Here is a 24,769-nt window from a genome sequence, read left to right as displayed (position 1 = left end):
TGGATTGGAATCACTATGTGCAGGTAGGGGTGTGTGTTAAATCTTCCTACCAAGTCACCCCCCCAAAGATCCTTCTGGGGGCTAAAAAAAGTGGGAGGGTGGACCTCCATTGATTTTTTCCTATTCAATGTTCTTCATTTGATTGTACCCATTTGGTTGGGGTGGGGAAGAGCAAAATCAACAAAGAACAAGAAAAATGCATCTTTTGTAGATGACAGGAACTGAAACAAAAACATGTTATTTTTAAGTTGTATATGATGTTGAAATGGGTAGATGTTACTGAGCTTTCTTCTCTTTTTCCTTTTGTGTAGTAAAACATGAAGGCTGCGTTAGGGGTTTCCTGTATTGTCATACTGTCATTCTTCTATGTGCTCAAATCAGGTGGGTGCTATGGTAATGGCCCATGTGGAAAATTTTCCAAATAAAGAAATGGAACGCTACACAGTAGCAAAAACTAGGAACCCTTTTATTAGCTGCCCAAATGCTTTAGTTAAGAACTCTATCATTTCAATATCAAAAGCCTTTTTTTATAATCTCTGTAGCAGCTGTGGAGGTTTCTTCTCTGTTTTTCTGTTTGCTTCATTGTCTGTTATTAACTGTTCTTTGCATCCTCTGCTGTTCTATTTGTTTCCTTTTTGTTCTTCTGGGAGTATATTATGTTGGGTGAGATGTGTTTCAATTTTTGTGTGTGATTGTGGCAGTTATAATTTTGTAGTGTGTTGGGAGGCATGTTATGGATCTGCAGTTAGCTGGGTTTTGGGTGAGTTTTTGGTTTAATGTAGGTTTTGCCTTCAGTAAGGAATAGCGGGAATAGGTGTGGGTGTTCCATGACTGCGTTGATCTGTTGAGCAAGGTATTCCTGTGTTGATGTAAGCTGCTTGTACCAGAAATTTTGAATTTGGTCCGGGCCAGGTGTTTTCCAGTTGTGTATCCTTTGTATCCTTCAGTTCTTCCAGGGTTGTTGAATACTCTGTTTGGTGTTGTAGTTGTCTCTGTCTTCTTCTTCTTGTCTTATCCAGCTTAGACTTGCTTTATGTTGTACTGGTTCTGACCAGATATTTTTTCCAGAATGTGGTTATTTCTTCTTGACTTGGGAGTGTAATGTTGTTTTCTTTTTTCTTGCTTATTCTTTGGTATAATAATTTCTTGATTCTTTTAAAGAGAGCGTTTAGGGCTTTTCATTCATTTGATTTTTTATATCTTCTTAACCTGGTGGTCTGGACTGCAAGTTTTTGTTTCATTATGCCAAGAGCTACTATTACTGTTTCTTTATGGTTTGCTATGATGTCTTGGGTATTTTTGAGGATATTTTCGAGCGATTTCCATTTATGTATTGCGTCATTCTTCCTATATCTTCTCATAGCTTTTCAATTTTGTTTTCAATTCTGATTTGCCGTTTTGGTTTGGTTTTTAATCTTCTGTGTGTGTTGTTGTTTGTGGGCAGTTCTTGTTTGTTACAGGTGAGGACTGCTGTGGCTGCTGCATAGATGACTCTGGATTTCTTCTAGGTTGCTATCGTTATTAATGTATGTTGTGAGTTCACTATTCATAATGTTTATGAGTTTCTGCATGTCCTTGATAAACTTTAGTGTAGGTAGTGGGTTTCTTTTTGTTGGGTCAGTTTCTCTCCATTTTGTTAGATTTGTCTCAGTTTCTTTCATCAGTTGCTGCTCCATGTTCATATTTGTTGTGTTGTGTGTTTCGGGTTGAGGTGTTGTCTAGGGATCTTCTGGTGGAGTTGTTGTGTCTAGGGTTGCTGTTCCTTCTGTGGATGTCTGTGTGCTTGTTGGTGCATCTGTGCTTTTCATGTTGGTGTTCTGTTGTTCTATTTCTTCTTTGATTTTTTGAATTCCATGTTCCGTTAGCCTTTTGTTGTTGATTATAACTCTTTCTTGATCTATTAGTCTTTGTTCTGTTACAGTGTCCGTTAGGTGGGGGTAGGTTTTCAGAAATAGTCTCTGAAGTTCAGTTTGGTATCCTGATGCTATTGTTTCAAGTTGTGTGCTTTCGAAGTAACAATGCATTACATTAAAGTTCATTTCGTCTGACCAAGCTAAGCATTGTCTTGGGTGTCCTGCCTTGATGGTTGCCTGTGGAACAGGCAAAACACATCAGGGGGAGTTTGGGTGGTTGTGCTTTTCCTTATTCTCGGGCTGTGCAAGGACCCCCCGATCTGCTCTGGATCCCAATCTGGACTTCTTCCAAACTGATCTGGATCTGAATCTGGAACGAGATCCGGAGTTCCAGAATTCCCCCCATAGACTTACATTGGAAAAGAAAAATGCCTATAACTTTTTAAGTTTTCAAGATAGAAACATGAAAATAGGGACCATGATAGTTTCTAAATATATCCTTACTCATGGCTTCTTTGAAGGAAACTGGATTATCCCCTGATTTTTTTGGAATTTTTAAAGTTCCCCCCATTTACAGAAATGCATTTATCTCTGTAGTTTTTCAAGACACACACATGTAACTGGGCACCATGATAGCTTCCACATAGGACCTTAGGCATGGCCACTTTGAAGTAAATTGAATCATCTCCCTGATTTTTAGGGAATTTAAGATTTCAGCATTTCCCCCATTTACAAAACTGCATTCCTCTCCCTCATTTTTATGGTGTTCCCTTTGAAGTGGTAATGTTGTCCTGAGATGCACTTTAGCTCCTTCCAATTCTCATTATATTTCTGAGGATATTGTGGTTGTGGTTAACTTAAAAAAATTGTGTGTATCTTGAAAAATGATGGAGATTAATGCATTTTTGTAAATCGGGGGAATTGTTGAGCGTTAAATCCTTTTGTGAAGCATCCAGAGAGCTTCGGCTATTGGGCGGTATAAAAATGTAATAAATAAATAATAAATAAAATAAATAAATCTTCAAAATTTCCCAAATAATCAGGGGATGATCCAATTTGCTTCAAAGTTGGCATGCATAAGTTCCTATGTAGAAGCTATCACGGTGCCCAGTTACATGTGTGTATTGAAAAATGATGGAGATAAATGCAGTTTTGTAAATGTGGGGACTTTAAAAATTCTCTAAAAATCAGGCAATGATCCGATTTGCTTTAAAATCAGTATGACTAAGTATCTATTTAGAAGCTATCCTGGTGCCCAGTTACATGTGTGTAACTTGAAAAATAAAAAGGTTATAGGCATTTTTCTTTTCCAATGCAAGTCAATGGGAAAAAAATGCGGTTTGACCCAAAATTTCCAGAACTCCGGATTGGTTCGGATTGATCTGAAATGATCTGAACTGATCCGGACCTCCCCCGACCCAATTCAGATCCAAATTTCAGGGGTCTGGATTGGCCTGATCCGCTCTGGATCCGGAACGGAGCAGAGCACAGCCCTGCCTTATTCGTTGCCTGTTTGTTTCTCTTTTGGCTGACTGTTAGGTTCATGCAGTGTTCTCGGCCTTGACGCTGCTCATTCAACGGTTTTTTCCTATTGTCTGGAACCATTTTTACACACTAACACGGTGTTTAGTCCTGACCAATGGTGGTTAGCTAGGGTCTGTGGGTGTGCCATGCCCGTGTGATCCCTTGCGGGATTATCCCTTGTGGGATTATTATTATTATCATTATCATTATTATTTATTGCATTTGTATACCACCCCATAGCCAAAGCTTTCTGGGTGGTTTACATAAGATAAAAACACTTACCAATATACAAAAATTAAGAACCACAAAAACTTACAATATACAAATACATTTAAAGCTACTATAACTTTAAAAATCTGTGAGCCTAAAAAACCAGACCCAGGCTCATTACATATTGCTAAATGCCTGGGAGAAGAAAAAAGTCTTGACCTAGTGCCAAAAAGATAATGTCGGCGCCAGGCAGGCCTCATGAGGGAGATTGTTCCACAGTTGGGGGGCCTTGACAGAGAAGGCCCTTTCTCTTGTTGCTGTCCTCTGAGCTTCCCTTGGAATTGGCACCCGGAGGAGGACCTTAGATGTAATGCTTATTATATTGAGTGAAGCTTATTTATATTGGTTTTGGTAGCTCTTAAGCTAACTTAGGTTGTGGAGAGAGGGGCTTTCATGACTGATGTGGGATGGGGTTCAGGGGCCTGCTTAAGGGAGTAGCATGTGGGAAGATTTCCTTCTGTGAAATGTTTAGTATGCTTTTAGGATGTTTTTAGGATGTTTTTTTAACAGTTTATACTATGTTTTTAATTAGTATTTTATGTATTTTATACTTGCTGTTGTTCCCCGCCTCAACCCAATCAGAGAGGTGGGTAAGAAATAAATTATTATTACTATTAATGTACTATAGGATCAGAGCTGCTGTGGCTACATCATTCCTGAGGGCCAAATCCAGGATTCTTGCAATCTGTATCTTGCCTTCCAGGGCTTCCCAGATGGCCACCACTCCTTTTCCCTAAACCACTAACCACTTGGTGGCTTTCTGGCTTCTTTGCTAAGCCTTGGTTGGCAGAAACAACTTTAGGCTACATACGTTGGCATTTTTGGAATCTTGGCCCTGCCTCTCCCTTTGTATTTGGTTCTGCCCACCACTGGAATATGCCCCATTCACCGAGAAGTTTTCCAAAACGTGAACTGCCTAGAGAGCTCCGGCTATTGGGCAGTATAGAAATGTAATAAATAAATAAGTAAGTAAATTTGGCCACCTAGCTGAAAAGCATTTTGCTGCCCTGTTCTAGAGTAAGGCTACAATCCTATACAAGCATGCCTGGGAGTAAGACCTATTGCATTCAATGAGCTTTACTTCTGAACAGACATGCCTGGAATTGCACTGTATGTTTGCAGAAGAAAGCACTCCTCAAGAGAAATTTCCAAATTCTTTGTATTGCATAATCCTGTGCACATTTACTCAGAAATAAGTCCAACTATGTTCAGTGTGACTAACTCCCTACAATGACAAGCTTAGGCTGTGGTCTTATGCACACTTCCCTGGAAAATGCAAGCACTGTGATGATGTTTTAAATCTTATGATTGAGGATGCATGAGGGTGAAGAGCAGGAACAAGCTCATTAGCACTGTCCCCTTGGTCATGTCACTTTCACTGGCTCTGCCATTCTACATCTGTTGCTGGGTACACCTCTGCACTGGGAAGTCTGCTGGACTCGAATAGGCTGCCCAAATGACTTGGGGCTCATCTACACCAAGCAGGATATTTCACTATGAAACTGGCATATAAAAGGCAGGAGCCACACTAATGCTTTATAGCGGTACTGAAATACACTGACAACTGTTAGGGCCCATTGACACATACAACCATATACTGCTTTCATACTCCGTTTGACATCCAGGAATTGGCATGCTCCCAAGGCTTTATTGCAATCACTTGATGAGCCAAGAAAATGTAGGACATGAGGAGGGGTGCTGGCAGGCTCTATGTCCCAAGGAATGTCTGTGGAATATGAGTTGGGAATGAGTTTGTTACATGTCATGCAGGCCCAGGAACAAGGACAATCACCAAAATGTTCACATGCAGAAAAGCTTATGGGTTGATGTAGTAACTGCCGATTGATATATGGGTTACCTGGCCTCGTTTTCTCCAATAAGCATATTAAAGAGTAAAAACACATGCCCCCTCATTTGTCACTTTCTATTTTTTTCTTCCTGCAGAGAAATGTATTGTTCAACAAGAGAATGTGTATCTGAGGCAGATTGAAGAAGGGCAGCTTCTTGGGATTGATTGCCCTGTCTACAATGCAAGCTATAGTTTTAGCTGGTATATAAATGGAAGTGAAACATCTATAACTGAACAACAATCTTCAAGAATCCATAAAAGTGGTCATTTGCTTTGGTTTCATCCTGCAATATATCAAGATTCTGGAACGTATGAATGTTTTGCAGGGTCAGGATTTGTATTTATCTCTGTAGCTTTTGGGGATGATATTTTTTGTTATATGAGATTGTTCTACAATTGAGAAATATGAATATTACCTTTTTCATTTTGCCTATTTGTGTATTTTGGTTCAAGAAGTAACTTGCAGTGCACCTATTCTGTACATTTTTGCCGTTAAATTGATTTGGCTCTACTCCTAGATAATCATATGTAGCCCCTCAGTCTCAAGGAAGTGGCCATGGGTTTATTTGATGCATGTTTGTCATTGCATCAGATCTTGAGTCGACTCAGCTGTCCATCCTTCCGAGGTCCAGTAAAATGAGTTCCCAGTTAGCTGGGGGAAAGGTAATAATGGCCACGGAAGGCAACAGCAAACCACCCCCACTATAAGGCCTGCCAAGAAAACGTCAGCGAAAGCTGGTGTCCCTCCAAGAGTCAGTAATGACTCAGAGCTTGCACGAGAGGTTCCTTTCCTTTCCTTCCCTTGTCATTGCTTCTTCATTCCTAGTTACATCCCATATTTGCAGCTTCCTATTCTATTGTTAAGAACTTCTTAAGAATTAGGTAGAAGGAAAGGAGAATTGAAAATCTTAGGAAAGCATTGTTTACCGTAAAACATTCTGTGAATGCAAGTTCGATTGAGGTGGTGGAGCTTATGCCAAGGATATACTTAATGTGGGAGAAAATAGAAAAAAAAATAATCAGTGATGCTTTCTATGTTTAGTTACAGGAATTCAACAACATGTTACAAAAACATTTTCCACGTGACAATATTGGATAGTGCTGGCCTTTGCTTTAATGAGAAATTCTATGACCAGCAAGAGTTACCATTATCATCAACTTCAAAGATTGTGTGCTACCTGGGAAATTTTGTACAAGATGATTTGTCTGTTCGGTGGTATAAGGTAGAGTTCTTATGATTCCCTTTTTGTGGCTAATACAATAATTTTTAATCACTCTAATGAATGTTAGGAGGAACTATTGGGTTTCCTGCCCTGTATATGACTTGTTACATTAATGCCATGTATTTGTAAGGGAGTATCAGCCATTTGAAACAACTTTTTTTGGGGTAATTTTTTGTGGTGCCAGGTGAAACATTCAATAATTATAAGGATCTCAAGCTGTTCCTCAGGCTGTAATATGTCATGTTTACTGGTTTAAAGATGGGTATTTTGTTCATGCTGAATAGCATTTAGTAAAGTAAGGAATTGCCACATTTTAATTCAGATATTTCCTCCATCTAGTACAGTATTGACTATGCTGACTGGCAATTGTTCTGATGGGTCTCACAAAACAGGGTTTTTTCCATCATCCAATACTTGTTCCTCTTAATTGGAGATGGGACCTTCTGTATACAAACAGAACAATGCTTGAAGGCCCATTGCAATGAGAAACTCTGCTGTCTTGCTCTGAAGATGAGCCACAGCTAACTATGGTTAGTTGAGGACTAGCCAGGATCTGAAATTATGGCTTGTTCTCACTTAGGGATGTGTGAATTAGCAAAACTTGAGTTTGCCAAAGCTCCATCTTGAAGCTCGTTCTGATTCAAATCTGTACCAGAATTTTTTTCTTTTGCAAATATACACATCAACTGTATGTATCTTTAAAATGTAGCATTCTTCTCCCAGTGATTAAAGTGTATTTGTGCACATTTTCAAAAGTATGCATTTTTTAAAAATGTATGCTTTCTGTCAAATGCATTTTTTGGTCCATGCATGATGTTGCAAGCTCAGAAATGTATGGACTTTGACCACAGATTGCATCTGAGTCCATGTTCAATCTGGAAGGTGTGAACTGGGTAAATCCTGATTTTAAAAAATGGATATTCAAGTGAATAATTCAGTAGGACCAATGTCTGAAGGGGCTTCTTGGCCATCATCAACATGGTACCAGATAGGGGGCAGCGCCATCCCATGATAAAATAGCAATGCTTGTTCTTTCACCTGTTTGGTGAACGAAGGTCAAAACTGCAAATGGGCATATACCCTCTCTGAAGACACTGAGTGTTAGAATGATACTTTGGCACCTCTGCCCAGGTTCATAAGCCTGATGTCTGAAGGGTCTTTCTAGATACTGTATAAATGTTACCAGTCAAGGAGTGGCCCCTTCCTGTGATAAAACAGAGGTCGATACTTGACAGGGCCAGCCTTTATAGGCTCTGCCCCACCCTTGCCTCATGTGGTATACGTGTGGCAACACCCGAGGTGGCTTATTCTGCACCTCCCCACCTGCAACGACCATTTTCTCACCAAAGCTGTCCCAGCTGGGTGGGTACCAGATTTTCTGTATTAAGCTACAGTTGAAATGACATACCTCTTTTTAAGTCAAGATATATCGATTTTTATTTTCTTTTAGAAATGGTCTGATATGAGAGTTATATTGCAATGTTCTGATACAACATTATCTACAAATATATCTCTTTCTGATTAGAAAGCTAGTGAGTTGTAGTGGTTAGAAAGGAGTCTTCCAGATGGAAGGCTCCTAGCTCTAGCATTCAAAAGACACTGTTATTCTGGCTTTCCTTCCTTAACGTTTTTTTGGGGTGTGTGAAATGAAAAAAAGTTGAAATAAGTAATAAAATACTGGAGGGTTATAAGTGAAAGATTTGTCATCTCTCCCGCTCCCCATCAAATTCTGTGAATGAGGTAAAATGGGGATTAGACCTGGTTTAAAGACGGTTGGACAAGGGATATAGCTGTGACGTTATTTCAGTAAACCTTGGCCGGTGACACTCTGGCTTAGTTCAGACAACACGTTAGTCAATGCAGTATGAAAACTCCACTCAACAGTTGAGTTTTAGGGGTACTCCCCACACAACATGTTCTAACTCCACTGTTGTGTGACTGTGGGATACCGTGGAGTTGAGTAAAATCCATCATGATGTTTGCTTGACAGTTCCTCCACCCTGTCTCCTCCTGGTGGTATCCCATCAGCCATTGCTGCAAAAAAACCCAATCCCAGTGGCTCTCCTAGAGCAGCACTTGCTCTTTTCGTCGCTCCTGCCAGGGAACTCTAGCCAGTGGGAAATGTCAACGTAATGGAAAACTCCACGGAGCCCTCCACTCAACATACAACACAACGGTTGTGCTGGAACTCTCCTCTGCATAGTGTGGATATTTTGCATGGAGTGTTTTTTTTAAAAAACCTCCACCATAGTGTGAAGTTTTCCCACCAGACAACACATTTCTTCATGGTGGTGTAAAAACTCAACTGTGGAGTTCTAAAACCACCTTTGAGAAATGTGTTGTCTGAACTGAGCCTATGTTTATCCTAATTCAAAGAGCTATTGTAAAGATAAAATGGGACAGCCTTATGTACATTGTTCAGAACACCTTGGAGGAAGGACAGAATTCAGATATGATATAAAAGTTCTTCGGAGCGTAATACAAAATTAAGTATACAAGGGATACTTACAAAGGCCATATATATGTTTGCACACAAACAGATGCAACACAGTTTAGATGCTGCTTTGTTCAAAAACAGATGTGATTGTAGTGTTTTCATAGAATGCAGCAAGATTACTTCATAAGGAAAAGTCACTGTGAAATGTATTTTTTTAAGCTCACTATGTTGTCTTATCTCTTTATGGTGAATGTGTAGCCACATAGTCATTTTGTACATCATATAAAATGGAGGAGTATAAACTCTGTTGTTACCTTGAATGTTGATAAGTATTTGTCTAGGATAAGCAGAAGTCCATAGGAAGCATGTTGCAACTCAGTGAAGTGTGCATGCATATTCTGCGCTTAACTTTTTAAAAGCTCTACTTTCTTTCATTTAGGGATGTACAGCAATGGAAGGACCAAGATTTGTCTTCTTAAAAAGAGAAGTTATAATACGCAATGTGAGCAAGGATGATAAGGGAAAATACCAATGCAAAGGAACATACAGTTATTTGGGGAATAAATACAACTTTTCAAAGAGTGTTTTGGTGATTGTCAAAGGTACAAGTTTGTGTTTGCTAGTTCATTGTTTTCTACCTATCTTCCCTGGGTAGTGTTTACCTACTTCCTTTTGTCAATGCAGAATTTCCATTTACTTCTTTGTGTTTTCCAAGCAATTGCACAAATAGTTTCAACTGTGTACAGGAATTGAAACCAATTATGCTTCAAGACTAATATACTTGCTGACATTATACACAATTGTTAGTCTTCAGGATGCTCCTTTATCAATATTGTTACTACAACACAGAAAGCAGGGGAGAGATACTTTAAAATCAAATGGCACATTCTGTTCAATGATTCTATTTAATTCCAGTCTTACTGCTCCTGAAAACTACCTCTGAAATGATCACTCACTGTGAAGTGGGAATGTATCCATGTAAATCATATTTCAGTGTGTGTATTGTTTACAATGTGAGACACAGAACCGTAGCTGCATGCTGCCTGGCAATTCTTAGTGCTGCCCATTGCTCTTCTATTGGGAGTTTCATGAGTTATTGCTGTTGACTTTACACTCCTTTAGGGCAGTAGGGTTGTGCATTTTTGTGTGTGTGCATCCCACTGCTGTCACGTCTAGCCCTGCTCCCCCTAGTTTGGAAGAAGGTGTTTCAGGTAATCAATCAGAATCAGACTCTGAAGCAGAGGACTTGGCACCAGAAACAGGCCAGCCTGTACCAGTGGGAGAGAAAGCTCTCATGGGCTCCTCACCAGCTGGTGGTGAACTCTCCAGAGTTCATCAAGGGCAAATAATTCACAGTCAGTGGGAAGCCAACATTCTTCCGAAAGAGTGAGCACCGACAGGCTAGCTGACCCTATAGTACGTCGCAGGCTAAAATGGGTGGGGTGAGAGAAAGTTGGCCCGGCTCGCATCACATCGGAAGTTGTCTCAGAACTAGCCTCTCTGAAGTTAACGCGTTTTAGGAAAAGACTTTCTTCTTGAACAGACAATTGTCTCGCTTAGTATGCCTAGTTTTGCCTAGTAGAAAGTTCCAAGAGATAAGACTCTCTTCAGGCGGGAAGAGATGTTTATTGCTTAAATAATGCTTTGTGGATTACTTAGCAGGCCTCATTATTGCCTCCCAAGAAGGCAGGAGGTTAAAGAGAAACACAACAACTACGTTTTGTCCATATGGGTATGACATACCCCTGTGTGCAGAGTGAAATTTCTTTAATCCACTTGTTTACCTTTTCAAATTTTTTTTTAAAAAATCAACTAGAACACTGTTACAGTGGAAATGCTATTGCCACTTTCCTCAATACCTTAAAAATTACTAAGTGTTTTGTGGGAGGGGGAAATTAAACATGGCAACTTAAATGGCACTGGCCTTAAAAGTTAATGTGGCTTTTAAAATAATAATATTTAAAAAACTAATAAAAGAGAAAAGCAAATATTCTGAAGTGGTATATTTGTACTTATTGGCTCATCTTGCCAAAGTACAGCTGAGAGTACACTGGACAGATGTTGGAGTGCAAAGGTATATGGAATGTATACACATATATCACATATAATTCTCTCTCTCTCTCTCTCTCTTTCACTGTATTGAAAAATACAATAAGAGTAGCTGTAAGCTATCTATGGCAGAATCTACACTACTGCTTTAAAACGGTTTATAACAGTAGTGACAACTGTTGGGGCCCAGGACACATGCCAGAAACAGTTTTCGAAGAGCCATATCTTGCTTGATGTAGGGCTGGCCTATACCAGTGGAAATTACACTGCTGTTGTGTTCTTTAAAAAAGAAGTTGGTTTCCTGAAATCTGAATCAAGATGGATGGGGAAAACATTGTGGGGACAGTGATTTAATTACTTTCCATCGTGTATATTTTGGTAACTGAAATGAAATTCTCCCCTTTCTCTAATTGTGGGTCTTACTCATCATTAAGGGAGTATATGATTGCAGTAAGGCAGTACTGAAAATTAGGGCTGTGCACTGCCTCAGGCTGAACCCCTGAATCCAAGGCGAGGCAGGCCAACACAGCCTGCCTCAACCAAAATATGAGACAACAGCAGGACGGCCCAAGGCACCCCAAGGTGAAGTGGATTGGTACCAAAGCATCTCGGGAAGCCACTCCCCCCACTTGCCCATGCAGGAAAGCTGGCGTGAAGTTGACCATGAGTCAATTGGATTCACCCCCTTCCTCTCCCATCCTCCTCTTCCTGCTCACCCTCCAGAACTGCTGCTGCCTATAAAACGTACCTTTGCAGTCTGTCTTCCTCCATCAGAGATTCAATTTAAAGGTAAAATGGGGACTCTCTCATTTTCATAGATCTATGTCTTCAAACTACGGTGGCCATAAAGGACTTTTCCACAGTTCGTGGTTGCCCAGGAATTTGCAAAGGCTGACCCACTTTGGTTTCAGTTCCAAGGCAAGTCAGGGGGGCTGTACACAGCCCTACTGAAAATCAGGAAGTCTCCAATTCAAATCTTGCCATGGCCTTGGATTTGGAAGGTGGTCTTAGAAAAGCTATTATCTTTTAGTTTCTGTCTGCCATCTACTTACCAATTTAGCATAAGGGTTTCTGAGATGATGTTTGTGCTTTGACCACTGTAAATTGCTAGTAGTAATGCTCGGTATTACTGTTATTAATTACTGATCTGAACTATTGTGGCACTTTGTTGCTCCCTATTGCATTTCTTTGTTTATGCATATATGTGTGGTCTTCTTTACAAAATACTTCTGATTTCTTTTACTTCTAGAGAAACCAGTAATGAAGAGAACAGAGATTTTGTACCCCAGAAACAATACAATTGAAGCTGAGCTTGGTAAGTCTTTGGTTACTTTCTAATTTTTGATAGAGAATTGGCAAAACAACAAAACACTTATCTTAACTTGCAAGTAATATTTTAAAGTCAGTGATTGAAATGTACACATTTTTTGTCATCCTTTATACATCAGTGCTGAGAATAGAAGACAATATTGTATTCTTTGTTTACTGTTTTTTCTGTTCCAAGAGTTGGAAACGGAAGACAGCCAGCACAGGCATTAGGGTGGAAGACGCCCTGTGTCACTTTGAAGCTGCAGATGACCATTTTGTTTAGTTGCGCGCTTTCATTATTTCCATGTGACAAAGGCAGTAATGAAATTAAAATTGTAGAGCAGCAAAACTTTATAAAATGAAAACATGTTAATGGAACAAAACAGTATTTACTGCCCATCTAAAGCAAGATGAAGAAGGGAGTTCCACAGTTGGGGTGCTGCTACCAAAAAGGCCATGTCCTGAGTACTCACCAAACTAGACACTCTAGGTGGGACATATAATAGGGCTTCTGATGATTGTCCTAAGTTCTAGGTAGATTCATATGGATGGAGCAGTCATTCAAATATCCTGGCCCCAAATCAGTTTGGGCTTTGTAGGCTTTATTAGAATGCTCTGGTCCTCTAATTAGAGGTGCAAAATAGAGTCTGCGGGATTCAATTACTTAGTCTACCTATGAGCTATACAATGTATCCAGATTTACATCTGAGTAAACATGTAGGATTCCACTGCCTGTCACCAGATGGAGAAAATGTATGCTCGAGTTAGTTTTCAGGCATTTTTAAAGAAGTTGTTTTCATTAAATTGTTCAATGACAGTTTATTAAAGGCTTCTGATAATCATTTTCTGGTACTAATTTTTCAGGATCCAACATATTTACAGAATGCAATGTTTCAAGTCACAAAGACACTTTTATTTCTATATCCTGGAAAGTCAATAATACTCTAGTTAATAATTTGTTTAAAGAAAGAATTGTGGAAGGAATTCAGTAAGTATGCATATTTTTTTTGTAAATAAAGCAAGCAAGATCTCATTTCTTTTTTTAATTCAGTGAATACTAATTTCATGATTGTAAAGAGAATTCTAAAGAAACAGGATTCAACTATGTTTTGGTAGTTACTAACAGAAGGTGAAAGTATCAGCTTGGGGTATTGTTTACTACAGAACAATATTTAACCTCTTTTCTTCTTCATATGATCTCTTTCTACCATAGGTTTTCAGACTGTGTTGTGGAAAAATCTAAAGTTCCTTTCTGAAGAGATCGATAATGGAAGACAAACTTCCATTTACTGATATTCCCCTACAATGTAGAAGTGTTGGGGAATATTGAGTAAAGTAGAAGTTATACTAATGTTCCATAGAACATAGTAAGATGTTTTGTTTTCTTTCTATTGATTGGTTGTCCAAATCCAGAAAATGATTAAATTTCCTCCACAGATCTATTAAACATCCTTGTGCTTCTAGAATATGTGACAATGTGTACCTTAAAGAGTAAGAGAGAGAACTCCAATCTTATGTTTGAATTTTCATCCATCTGCTCCTGATTAGCATAACTATAATCCTGATGGATTGTACAGACAATTAGTTTAAAGATAGATTAACATAAAGGATATGATTGTCTTTCATCCAGATAAATCGCTTGTTCCTATCAGTCAGATTACAAATTGTGGTTGCTGTGCATTGTGATACTCTGCCTTTAGTGTGACTGTCATAGCCTTCTGTAGGATTATATCCATGACATCATTGCTAGTGATAAACGCAGAGTCCTGTCTTCCCATCTCCTATTCACCAATCCTGTCCTGTAACTGCACCCACTAGAGGATTCACATGGGAACTGCTTCTTTGAAGGTGGTTATATAAGAAATCAGAGGACTATAAAATGAGAGGGCGCTATCTTATCAGTTCCTGCATATCTTCATCATCCCAGAGAGTGGTGATGTGGACTAGTCTATCTAGAAGCTCATTTAAGTGTGGGCTGAAATGTTTGTTTCTTGAATACTTTTGCCCCAAAGAAAATCCATGGATTTGTGCATATGTTCATTGTGTACTTGCTACTTTTTTGTACAGAAAAGAATATCGTGTTGAAGGGGCTCAGCTTTATGTAGTGTCTATGAACATTACAAAGCTGAAGAGTGAAGATTATGGCCAGTTGTTTATTTGCCATGCAGGTGAAGTTGCTGCATACATCTTAATACAACCTCCAAGTATGTCTTCTAATTTTTATTCATAGAAATGTACAGCTGTGAAAAAGATAAATTAATAGGGAAAAGGGAAAATGTAGAGAATGCAAAGGAATTAATAAACTACAGAATTTCCAAAGTCCAAAAATATATTGTATACACTAATGGGAAGTATGCGATGGGGCATAAACATCCTCTGCATGTTTACTTGGCAGTAAGAACTACTTATTGTATTGAGACCTCTTCCCAATACGTGGAGAATTTGCAACACCGGTAGTTGCGCTCTCTCTCTCTCTCTCTCTCTCTCTCTCTCTCTCTCTCTCTATATATATATATATATATATATATTTGGTGGATGGGTTGTGCCTGTAAATGTAGAATATTTTCAGCTTTCATTTGCCATGCTGCAATTTCCAAACTCAATTTTGGTCAGAAAATATGAGTAATTTCCTGCACGTTGAAACTGCATTAAAATCAGACAGGTTAACAGAGGTTTACTTCAAAGATGCTGTCCTGGATTAATGCCGGTGGCTACTGCTAAACTCCCACTGCAGGCTCTATTCTGGTGAAGAGGAGGCCATTAGCAATTTGCCTTTAAAAACGTGGGTGCATTTCAAATGCATCTCCAGTAAAGAAGAATAGCACCACTGTGCCGTATATAAAGGTTATTCTTGGATTGTTGCCTGTTACAAGGCCTATAACGTCCAGTTATACTGTTAGGGAAATTCCCCTAACCTGTTAGGAAAAGGACGACTTCACATCCGGTCCAGAAACAGAGACTCTTTATTTACTGTGCACACAGGAGACAGCCCCTTACCTTGTACAAACCGACGGCAGCATACATTTATAACTTTCCAAGCCCCTCCAAGTGTTTCACAGAGAGTCCCTCCTCCCATTTTCTATTGATTACATACTTTCTACATTTTCCATAAACTAACTGTTTCACCTAGAACAATGCCCCATATTGTTCTGTGTCCACCGTATGTAACTGCTTGTACTTTGATAAAACCCTCCCGAGGTCAACCAAAAGTGTCTCCAGCCAGCTGCGAGCCACTTTTTGGTGCCCGCTAAGGGAGGGGGTCTTAGCGATAAGACTTAGAGATGCCTCTGTGTCTGGGGAAATATGGAAACTTGTTTCTGGCCTCAAGGCTTTCTTCTGGTATGTTATCCAGGACTGTAACCTTTTCCCTAAGTCAGATTACCAGAGCGGGTAAGTGGGCGCAGGGGTTGGGACAACTTTGAGCACAATGAGGAGACTAGGCACTTTGCTTTTCTCCATTTGGAGACACAAAGGTGAGGGCAAGGACAAAAAGTGTGCGTGCTTCTGCACTTTTAGTCACATTGAAATTGAAATGAGGGGCGTCAGGGAGGTTTTTCAGATTTCTCTGTCAATACTATAACTAAACTTGTGCCCAAGGGGCGGGGGTCTTCTGTGCAGGAAGCTTTCACAGCCTAGTCCACCTTTATGTAGAATAGGCCTGATGTGCTGAAACTATTCTAATAAAGACCATCTCCTTGTGAGCAAACTTCTGAAGTCTGGCTACGTTTGTTTCCTTAGTAACCCTGAAAGAACTTGAAACTCACTTCCGGAGTTTGAAGGAGTTTGGCAGGGGAAATACATATACATTGGCAAATTAAACCAAATTTTAAAATGGGTAGAAATCAAATTAAAGTAGCCATTAAGTCTGATGCAAAAGCGTTTCCTGGTAGGTCATGCCACAACCTCTATTTCCTAAAGTGTTCTGCTTTCAGATTCTGGTGCCACACATGTTGCTTTATCTATGGCTCTTGTTCAGCTAGAGAGCCAAGCAGCTTCCTTCTGGGGAGATAGATTGACCAGCTAACCCCTTCTGTAATAGATTTATATACATTTATTTTGCTGCTTTGCATATATCTGAACGATTTCACTTCCAATGTTCTTTTTTGTTTCCTGATGCAGCTAAGAATTTGACGGGACTTGTTGGGCTGGCATTCCTACTAATTATTCCTATATTAATCTGCATTTTATTCAAGATCGACATTGTGCTTTGGTATCGAAAGTCATGCCGCCCATTTCTTCATGAAAAAGGTAATGCCACATTGTTTACTATATGTGGCTGTGAATGGTATATTTTTATCCAATTCCAAAAAATGAAATAAAATAAAATAAGCAAATATACGCATAGTTGTACTGAAAAAAATGATAGTAGCATTAACTTTTGCAGATGTTGGCAAAATGACAAGACAGTGGCTAACTATTGATATTTTGACGGAATATTTCCAGTTACATTACAGTTGTTGTCACTCTTTTGTAGTGTGACAAATATTTGTCCCAGAAGCCATTGCAGCTTGCAGGACTTCTGCACCAACTTGTTTAATAGGCCAATTTTCAAATATCTATCTAGAATTATTTGGTCTACCCCATTTTTTTAATATGTTTATCTCATAAGTTTACTATTTTCATAGAGAAATAAAGTATTAAAATGTATTACCATATAAAATGGGGAATGTTACATGTACTGATAATTTGGTCTTATTTAACTTCAGGACGTATACCAGTTGGGTTCTAGACACTCAGTAGGCAACCAAGCTATGTTCAAACAGGTAAACATGACTACAGAATAAGACATAAACTAAAATCTATTAAATACTTTATTTAAGAAAATACAAAAATTAAGAAAAGATAGCATGGTGGTTTTATGAGCTTTAGAAGCTTTTTCTTTAATTACATTATCAACAGAGAAATAGAATGTAACATTAATTAAAGATTAACTAAAAGAATTGAAATTGACAAAGCTGACATCACAAATGTAGAGAGCAACATAATAAGTTGAGCTTCCAACATAATACGACCACTCCTTAACACCCTCCAGAATTCTGCTTACATTTTAAAGTGAAGCTAAGTCATGCTAGAATTGCTAACTGTCCATTTTACTTCATCTTGCATTACTTGAATATAAAAGCTAAGTTAAAGCACTATTAAGTTCTTGCAGGCATAAAAAAGGGGTTAAAATTATTTGAAGTTCTAAAGGATCCCTATTTACTAAAATCCTTTGGTTTGGTATCCAGTAAAAGTCAAAGCTAAAGTAAAGTAAAGAAAAAGATTTTTAAAAAGACATGCAGAACTCTCTTTACCTGTGCTTTCATACAATTATTCTGCTCAGAGGTGGGGGCTCCAGTGAGTAATGAGACATCCAATAAAAAATAAGCTGTATGGGTGATTAAACCACCCATTCACCAATCATAAACGAGCAGTCTATCTACCCTCCCCGCTCCAATAATATGATGTTTTATGCCCATGTGGTTTGGGAACATTTCAGGCACTATAATATTAAAGGGTTAATCTAAGACTTCCTAAAACATCTGCCTTCTGGGCACATTATCTTGTTTAATGTGTTTCTCCTCGGTACATCTTTGAATTCATGGTCATCTTAGGTCATATCCACCTCACCTTCCCAATCATTGCTCATACTTATTGTTTTGGCTTCCCCCATCCAACAAGTGTTGGGTAAGAAGGACATTCTCTTATCTGCAGGTGCACAACACAAGATGTCTAACAGCGATTTTTTTCCTCCTAGTTGGCGTCTGAGCATACTCAGTTCTTCTGTTCTTTCGTTCCTATCAGCATCTCTGCCAGCACATTTCGCCCTGACTTTGCTCTGCAAGAAACCGTTTACAAAAGGCAGCTGTGTTTCCCCCCCCCTCTTCTTTCAAAGCCAGTACTGTAAAGCGTTAGTTAGAGGAATAATATAAATTATTATAGATCCACAATTTCAGGGTCTTCCTGGGGTCTGGAATATATGGGGTCTTCTTAAATACGAGTCTGGTGTCTTTGGGGAATATTCCTAAAATCCCTCATTCAGATTATTCATCATTCTATATTAGATTAGCCATCTTCAATTTGAAGTAGCCTTTTCAGTCTTTTGTTAGCAAAAGTATTTAACACTTTCATTGGCAGATTAACATTTACTAAAAGTCTGAATTTCAGCAATTTTAAGAAAAGTATAATAATGATAGTAATAGAAATAATAATAATCAAGAAATGTTGTGTTTGCTAATGAAGAAGATATGCACATACACATGGTGTAAAATAAATCTTTGTTGTCTTTCTAATATGTGTTAAGTATGAACTTCCTTTTGCTGTAATAGTACACAGAGTAAAACAGCTTTGAACTTACTGTTTATTTATCTATCATATGAAGATAAACTTATAAACACCTTAATAAATAGTTATGAAAATAATTTGATATGATTATGCACCTGTACAGATAAATGTTATTGAAAAAACTATTTAAATAAAATCATCTTTTTCTTAAACTTAAGATAAAAAATAAAGGGGCCTATAGAAGTTTGAGTTGTATTGCATATTGAAAGTGCTTTGCAGAAGACGACATGATTTACTAAAGATACTAATAGAACAACAACTTTTACTAAAATGTAAGGGGAGAAATGAAATATACAATTCTATTGCAAATTTTGAGATCTTTATTAATAAGCCAGAAATGAAGAGACAATTGATCAGTTTTTCTACATTGAGGCATTGTTACTACTTGAACTAATAAGAAGGAGGCCTGCTCATAGAAACATGTGAGAATAACAAGTCTGAACAGATTTAAAGCACCAAGATTATTTAAGAACCCTAACCCTATAGTGTCTAAAAGAGGACTATCAAAATATAAAGACCAAGGTCAGGATATGACAAATATTGCTCCATCTTGCAAATCTCATAATAGGCTACCTTGCACGTATTTATCCAAAATGGAGTTATTAGGTGTTCCACATTTTTCTTATATGTTTCTCTCATAAGTTTACAGTTTTCATAGAGATGTAATAAATGTATTATCATATGAAGTTTGAATCAGTTTGATTCTTAACGAAGTATTCTGGTTGAAGCACTTGTTCTTAGAAGCTGTGACTTAAGATTGAACATTTCACTGTCCAAGAACTTGCTGTGGGGAAGATAAAAATTTCCCAGCTCATCTCAGGAAAGGAACAAAATGTGTCTTAGATGAAGAGGTTAGAAAAAGGAAGAATAATTGCAAGTTATGACGCAAAGGGGACAAAAGATTGTAAACAGTAAATAGGACTTACAAAAGAGAAGTGGGTGGCATCCTGTTTGGAAAGGAGCAGTATCCCAGAAAAGCTGAGAAGTAATTAAATATATTACTTCCCAAAAGCATAGTTGATAACTTGGAGAAAAATATAACTAATAAATACTGTTAGATCAGTTCCTGTTTCATTAGAAACATATATAAACAATTGATAAAAATAATTTAAATATGAAAGACAAAATACAAGAAGTAGAGGACATTCCACCTGTCCTCAAAGAACCCAGCGTTGGTTCTCACAACATCTGTCCTCAGAAGGACAATGGCACCAGTCCTCATTGACGTCTCTGCTGCTCCATTTTGTTCCTAGCTCAGAAATATTACCGGGTACGAAGCTTTAATCCTTAAAAACAATTATCCTAGATAAATGTATAATGCTTTAAATTGTGTTTTGCTTGCAACCACTTTGTATCTTTGTGTATTTTATACTCTAATATCATGAAATATAGAAACTGCTTTATATTTAAAATAAAAGATGAAAAGACATGCCTGATCTCAGAGTCTTCTATTTCTAGAAACTCGATGTGTTAATATCAGGAATATTATAGTCTTAGAGTTCTTAGGTGACACCTTTCTACCTGGAACATGCCTACGATGGTTATCTTGCTGATCAAAGATAAATACCCAGATCTTATAGCATAATTGACAAGGATAACTCTGTCACAGTAGTCACTTTCTACATTGTTACTGTAATGACTGAACTCTGGAGATCATATTAGCAGGACCTGTAACATGATCATGTGTCATCACCACTTTTGGAAATGATCACGTTGCCAGCCTTTCCCATGTATCCTCCTGTGTTGAAACATTACTGCAGAAGTGTGGGAAAGAATTGCAAGAAAGCTGCCATCATGCTGCTCCTGTAATGTCATGTAAGAACTTACTCCAAATCCGAATTACCCTACTTACAACATGATGCATATGTGTTGTTCTACCTGCTGGCAATCGGTAGCTTAAATGCATCACCTTTGCTGATATGCTTTAGCTCTGCAAATTATCTTGGTTTGTGGTGTTCAGTTTCAGATGGGAAGACCTATGATGCATATGTTTTGTATCCAAAAACCAATTCCCAAGACTGCTTTGCCCTGAAAGTGCTTCCTGAGGTTTTGGAGAAACATTGTGGGTATAATCTATTTATACTGGGCAGGGACGATTTACCAGGAAAAGGTAAAATAAGCATTCATTTTTCAACATTATTTTAAAAATAAAATATATAGTTGTGCCTTGCTCTTATCAATAAGATTGTTGTGGTACTACACATAAACCAACCTTCCTTCTTTCCTTCCTTCCTTCCTTCCTTCCTTCCTTCCTTCCCTTTTTTTTTCTAAATGTATTTTTGGGCACCTTTTGTTCCTAACCTACAAATTAAAATATATGAAACAATATTGTGGTAAGGAATTTCCATGATAAGTTACAAACAGGAGAAAAAATAATCTTTTAAAAATGATCTGTAAAAACAGGGCAGAATTATATTGAAAACTAGCTGGTATACCCAGCATTGCTCAGCCCCCTAAGATATATGTCTGCAAGGTAATCATCTTAAAGTAATAGGCCAGTGCAAGGCCTGTGAGTTAGCTGTTAAACAGATTAAATTTGTTTCTTTTTTTCCTCTCTAACCCTCACGACAACCCCACAAGGTAGGCTGGTGCTAGGCCTGAGAGGTAAATTTAAAATGAATTAATTTCGTTTCTTCTTTCTCTGTCTCTCTCTCCCCTGATGCAGGCCAGGGGAAGCGACAGCTCTCCATGGCCTGCTTGACCATCTTCTGCTCGGGGCTCTTGGTGGGCTCCAGGAAGCTTTCGAGGGAAGCCTACACCTGCCTTGGCCTGCATTTTTCTCCTACCAAGAGCTCCAGCAGGAGGCAGTACTGAAGCGCTATGGGCAGCCTGGGCTGTGCCCTCCTTCCCTCCTGCTCCCAATGGAGCCTAACAACAAAGGCAGATGGCCCCAGGCACTCTCCCTTCAGGCCCAGGATGGTGAGCCACTTCCAGATGATGGCCGCCAAAGCCGGATAAGTCTTCCCTCCCACCCAAGGCATGCTGGGAGTTGTAGGCATAAGCCTGGGTCTCTGAACAACATATTAATCTTTGAATACTGTCTGAGGTGTGGTGGTAGACAACTGGAGCGCAGGCCTTCTTAGTTGCAGCACCCTGCTTATGGATTTCTTTTTCCCAGGCAGTTTTGCCTAGTGACTACATTAATGGCTTTTCAGTGCCAAGTGTTTCCCTCCCCCAGGTTTTTTTAACTTGATGAGATTTTTTTAATGCTGTTTTGTTCCCCCTGTTATAACTAAACATCAACATTCCAAGTCAGATCTAGGAATTACTAAATAAAGTTTATGATTTTTTTTATAAAAGCCTGATTATATACCACTGAAACAGAAGAGTGAATGGAGGAATGACTGACAGCTAAGGCTAGAATGGAATGGTGTGCAGGGTTAGTAACAGTTGGAGAAAGTGAGCAGGAGAACAGTTAGTGAGAGGTCAGGAAAGTGGGAGCAGAGTTAAGATTGAGAAACAGTGACCTGGTTTACTAACTCATGTTTTATTTAAAATCAGCCACTCTGCATGTCAGTACTACACCTCCCAGCATGGCTTTGGTGACCTGCAGGTGCTTCCTTCTCATTGCCAATGCTGCCAAGGAAGTCAGATAAGCGACTGTCAGTGGACATGCCCAGCTCTGGCCAATTCTGGCTGGGACTGCCTTGGCCCGTGCTTCTCACCCACCAAGCGAAGGGCTTGGGTCGGCCCAGACACTTGCCCCCTTTCATTGGGCCTGTTTCTGGGCATGCACAGAGTGCCTCCCCTTCTTCCCTCCCTCTTAAAGGTGAAGGCCGTGCACGTGCTTCCCCCAGATTCTGAGAAAACAGCAATATCAGGACGGAGCACCTTTGAGCATGTTCAGAGTTCGGCCTCTCAAAGTCACACTGCTGTATCTAGATATGATTTTAAAACCACACATGGCAGGCAGGAGGAGGCACCACAAATGGACACAGCCCATTTATGTCAGTTTTTTCCTTTCATGTGGAATTGGCTTGATTGCTCGAGACCGGTCTTAGGGGTCTGGATTGTGAAAGCCATGCAGTGGCCACCTGCCAGTGCACTCACAATGGCTGCCAAAGGCCAGTAAGTCTGGCCTCCCTTCCATGGCATGCTGAGTTGTAGGCATAAGCCTAGTTTTATTTTAAATTAAAAAAACTTAAGAAGTTCATGTTTTTAGATTTTTCTTGTACATTGTACAGTGAGATGTATCAGCTTGCCAAATTTCAAGTTTCTAACTCATCTGGAAGTGGATAAACATTTCCGGACATTCATTCCACACTCATACTTTCAGCTTTATAGGCAGAGATCATTCAAATGCCAAATAGAACAAAAACATCTTAATGGTCCATCTATAAATAAAGAAAGAGCCAGTCTAATCTTCCTAGGGAGGGAGTTCCACAATTAGGAAAGGGCCCTGTATTGTACCATGTTTCCACGAATCTAAACTCTCAGTGGTGGGATACCTAAACAGATGCTAAGCTTTAGGGATGTTCATGTAGTAGGATATGGTCCTTCAGATATCCAGGCTCCAAACCATTTAGGGCTTTATTGATAAGCAACAGTACCTTTAATTTTGTATGGAAACAATTTGGAAGCCAGTACGTTTGGTATAAGAATGAGCAAATTGGACACCAGAGAGCAATCGTGCCACTTTTTCAATTTGGAGATGTTGCAGTAGTCTAAATGGGAGGTGTTTTTGGCATGAGTAACTGCGGCCAGATTGTCCTTCTCCAGGAAGAAGCACAACTGGCAAACCAGTTAAAGCAGAGCAAAGATACTCATGGCCACAGTTAATTACCTAACACTCTAGAAGCAATGCTGGTCCAGAAGCATCCCCAAGCTGCATACCTGATCCTTCAGAAGGAGTGCTATCCCATCCAGAACAAGCTTGCCTACTACCCAATAGTATCTCTATCTTTTCTGGATTGAGGCTCAACTTGTTAGCCCATATCCAGTCCATTGTTGTGTCCAGGACTTCAATAGCATTTGTGAAATCAGTTTTGATACTGTTAAGAATCCGTGCATGTTTCAAAAAGTAGATCCTTTATCTACAGGAGGTAACATTTGATGTTGTCTTTGTCTCTTGTGATTTACAGCTTTAGTCAGTGTTGTTGATGAAACCATACAACAAAGCAGAAGGCTGATAATTATTTTAGTACCAGAACTGCCAAGCTCAGAAGAGGCTCCTGAGCAGCATATAGCTGTGTACCATGCCCTTATACCTGATGGAATGAAAGTAATCCTAATTGAAATGGATAAAATGAAGGATTACAGCAACATGCCAGAATCCATTAGATTCATCAAGCAAAAGCAGGGAGCTATCAGATGGAAAGGGGACCTCACACAGAGAAGTTCTCATTCTCCAAATAGCAAGTTCTGGAAAAAGGTCAGATACCAAATGCCACCAGAACACTATATTTCCCCCGGCATACCTTTGACGCCAACATCTCTCAATGCCTGTCAAACAACAGAAACGTAACCCTTCTGTAATTTTAACAACTCTTGATGCAACTGCTTTGAAGAGTGGTTTGGAATCCTGTACCCTGCCAAACAAACTATCAAAGGAATTTCATCTTTGTGTAAAGATTTGGATCATGGGGGAGGAGGAATTGCATTTCCAGCATAAGTTTACATGTATGAGGAATATGTACAATTAGGAATATGTACATGGTAGCCTTAGCTGGATTATGAAGTGTTTCTCCATTCTTCTTAAGTTCAAAGTTGCAAGTTTTCTTTTCTTTTGTTATTGTTTTAACACTTGAATAATGATTGTTATGTGGCTGAAATCATTTGAAGGTTGTATTCACTGATGATCTGTTTCTATCAATATGGTTCCTGATTGATATGCAGAACAGCCTCTTTAATTTCACACATATGCTCAACAACTGCATAGACCAAATGACATTTAAAAGCCCTTAAAAGTATCATTTTATCAGAAAATCCTTTT

At 39.0% G+C, this 24,769-nt stretch overlaps 1 protein-coding gene across 2 annotated transcripts; it reads left to right on the top strand.

Moving 5' to 3' along the window:
* The first annotated feature begins 315 nt into the window (after positions 1-315).
* LOC134398749 (interleukin-1 receptor-like 2) lies at positions 316-24,769 on the top strand. 2 transcript variants are annotated; one of them, XM_063126230.1, is made up of 10 exons: positions 316-381; positions 5,592-5,823; positions 6,539-6,719; positions 9,596-9,758; positions 12,455-12,520; positions 13,378-13,501; positions 14,581-14,717; positions 16,633-16,761; positions 20,798-20,947; positions 23,919-24,769. In XM_063126230.1, exons 1-10 carry the CDS (start codon positions 318-320, stop codon positions 24,299-24,301), a joined length of 1,629 nt encoding a protein of 542 aa, XP_062982300.1. In that variant the 5' UTR covers positions 316-317; the 3' UTR covers positions 24,302-24,769. The 2 variants fall into 2 exon arrangements, with proteins under 2 accessions (XP_062982300.1, XP_062982301.1); XM_063126231.1 differs by having other exon boundaries at positions 9,596-9,764; positions 12,464-12,520.

Source organism: Elgaria multicarinata, chromosome 5 (genome assembly GCF_023053635.1).
Source record: "Elgaria multicarinata webbii isolate HBS135686 ecotype San Diego chromosome 5, rElgMul1.1.pri, whole genome shotgun sequence".
Taxonomy (NCBI): Eukaryota; Metazoa; Chordata; class Lepidosauria; order Squamata; family Anguidae; genus Elgaria; species Elgaria multicarinata.
Note: the sequence above shows the minus strand (reverse complement) of the source record. Positions and strands in the feature narration are given on the sequence as shown.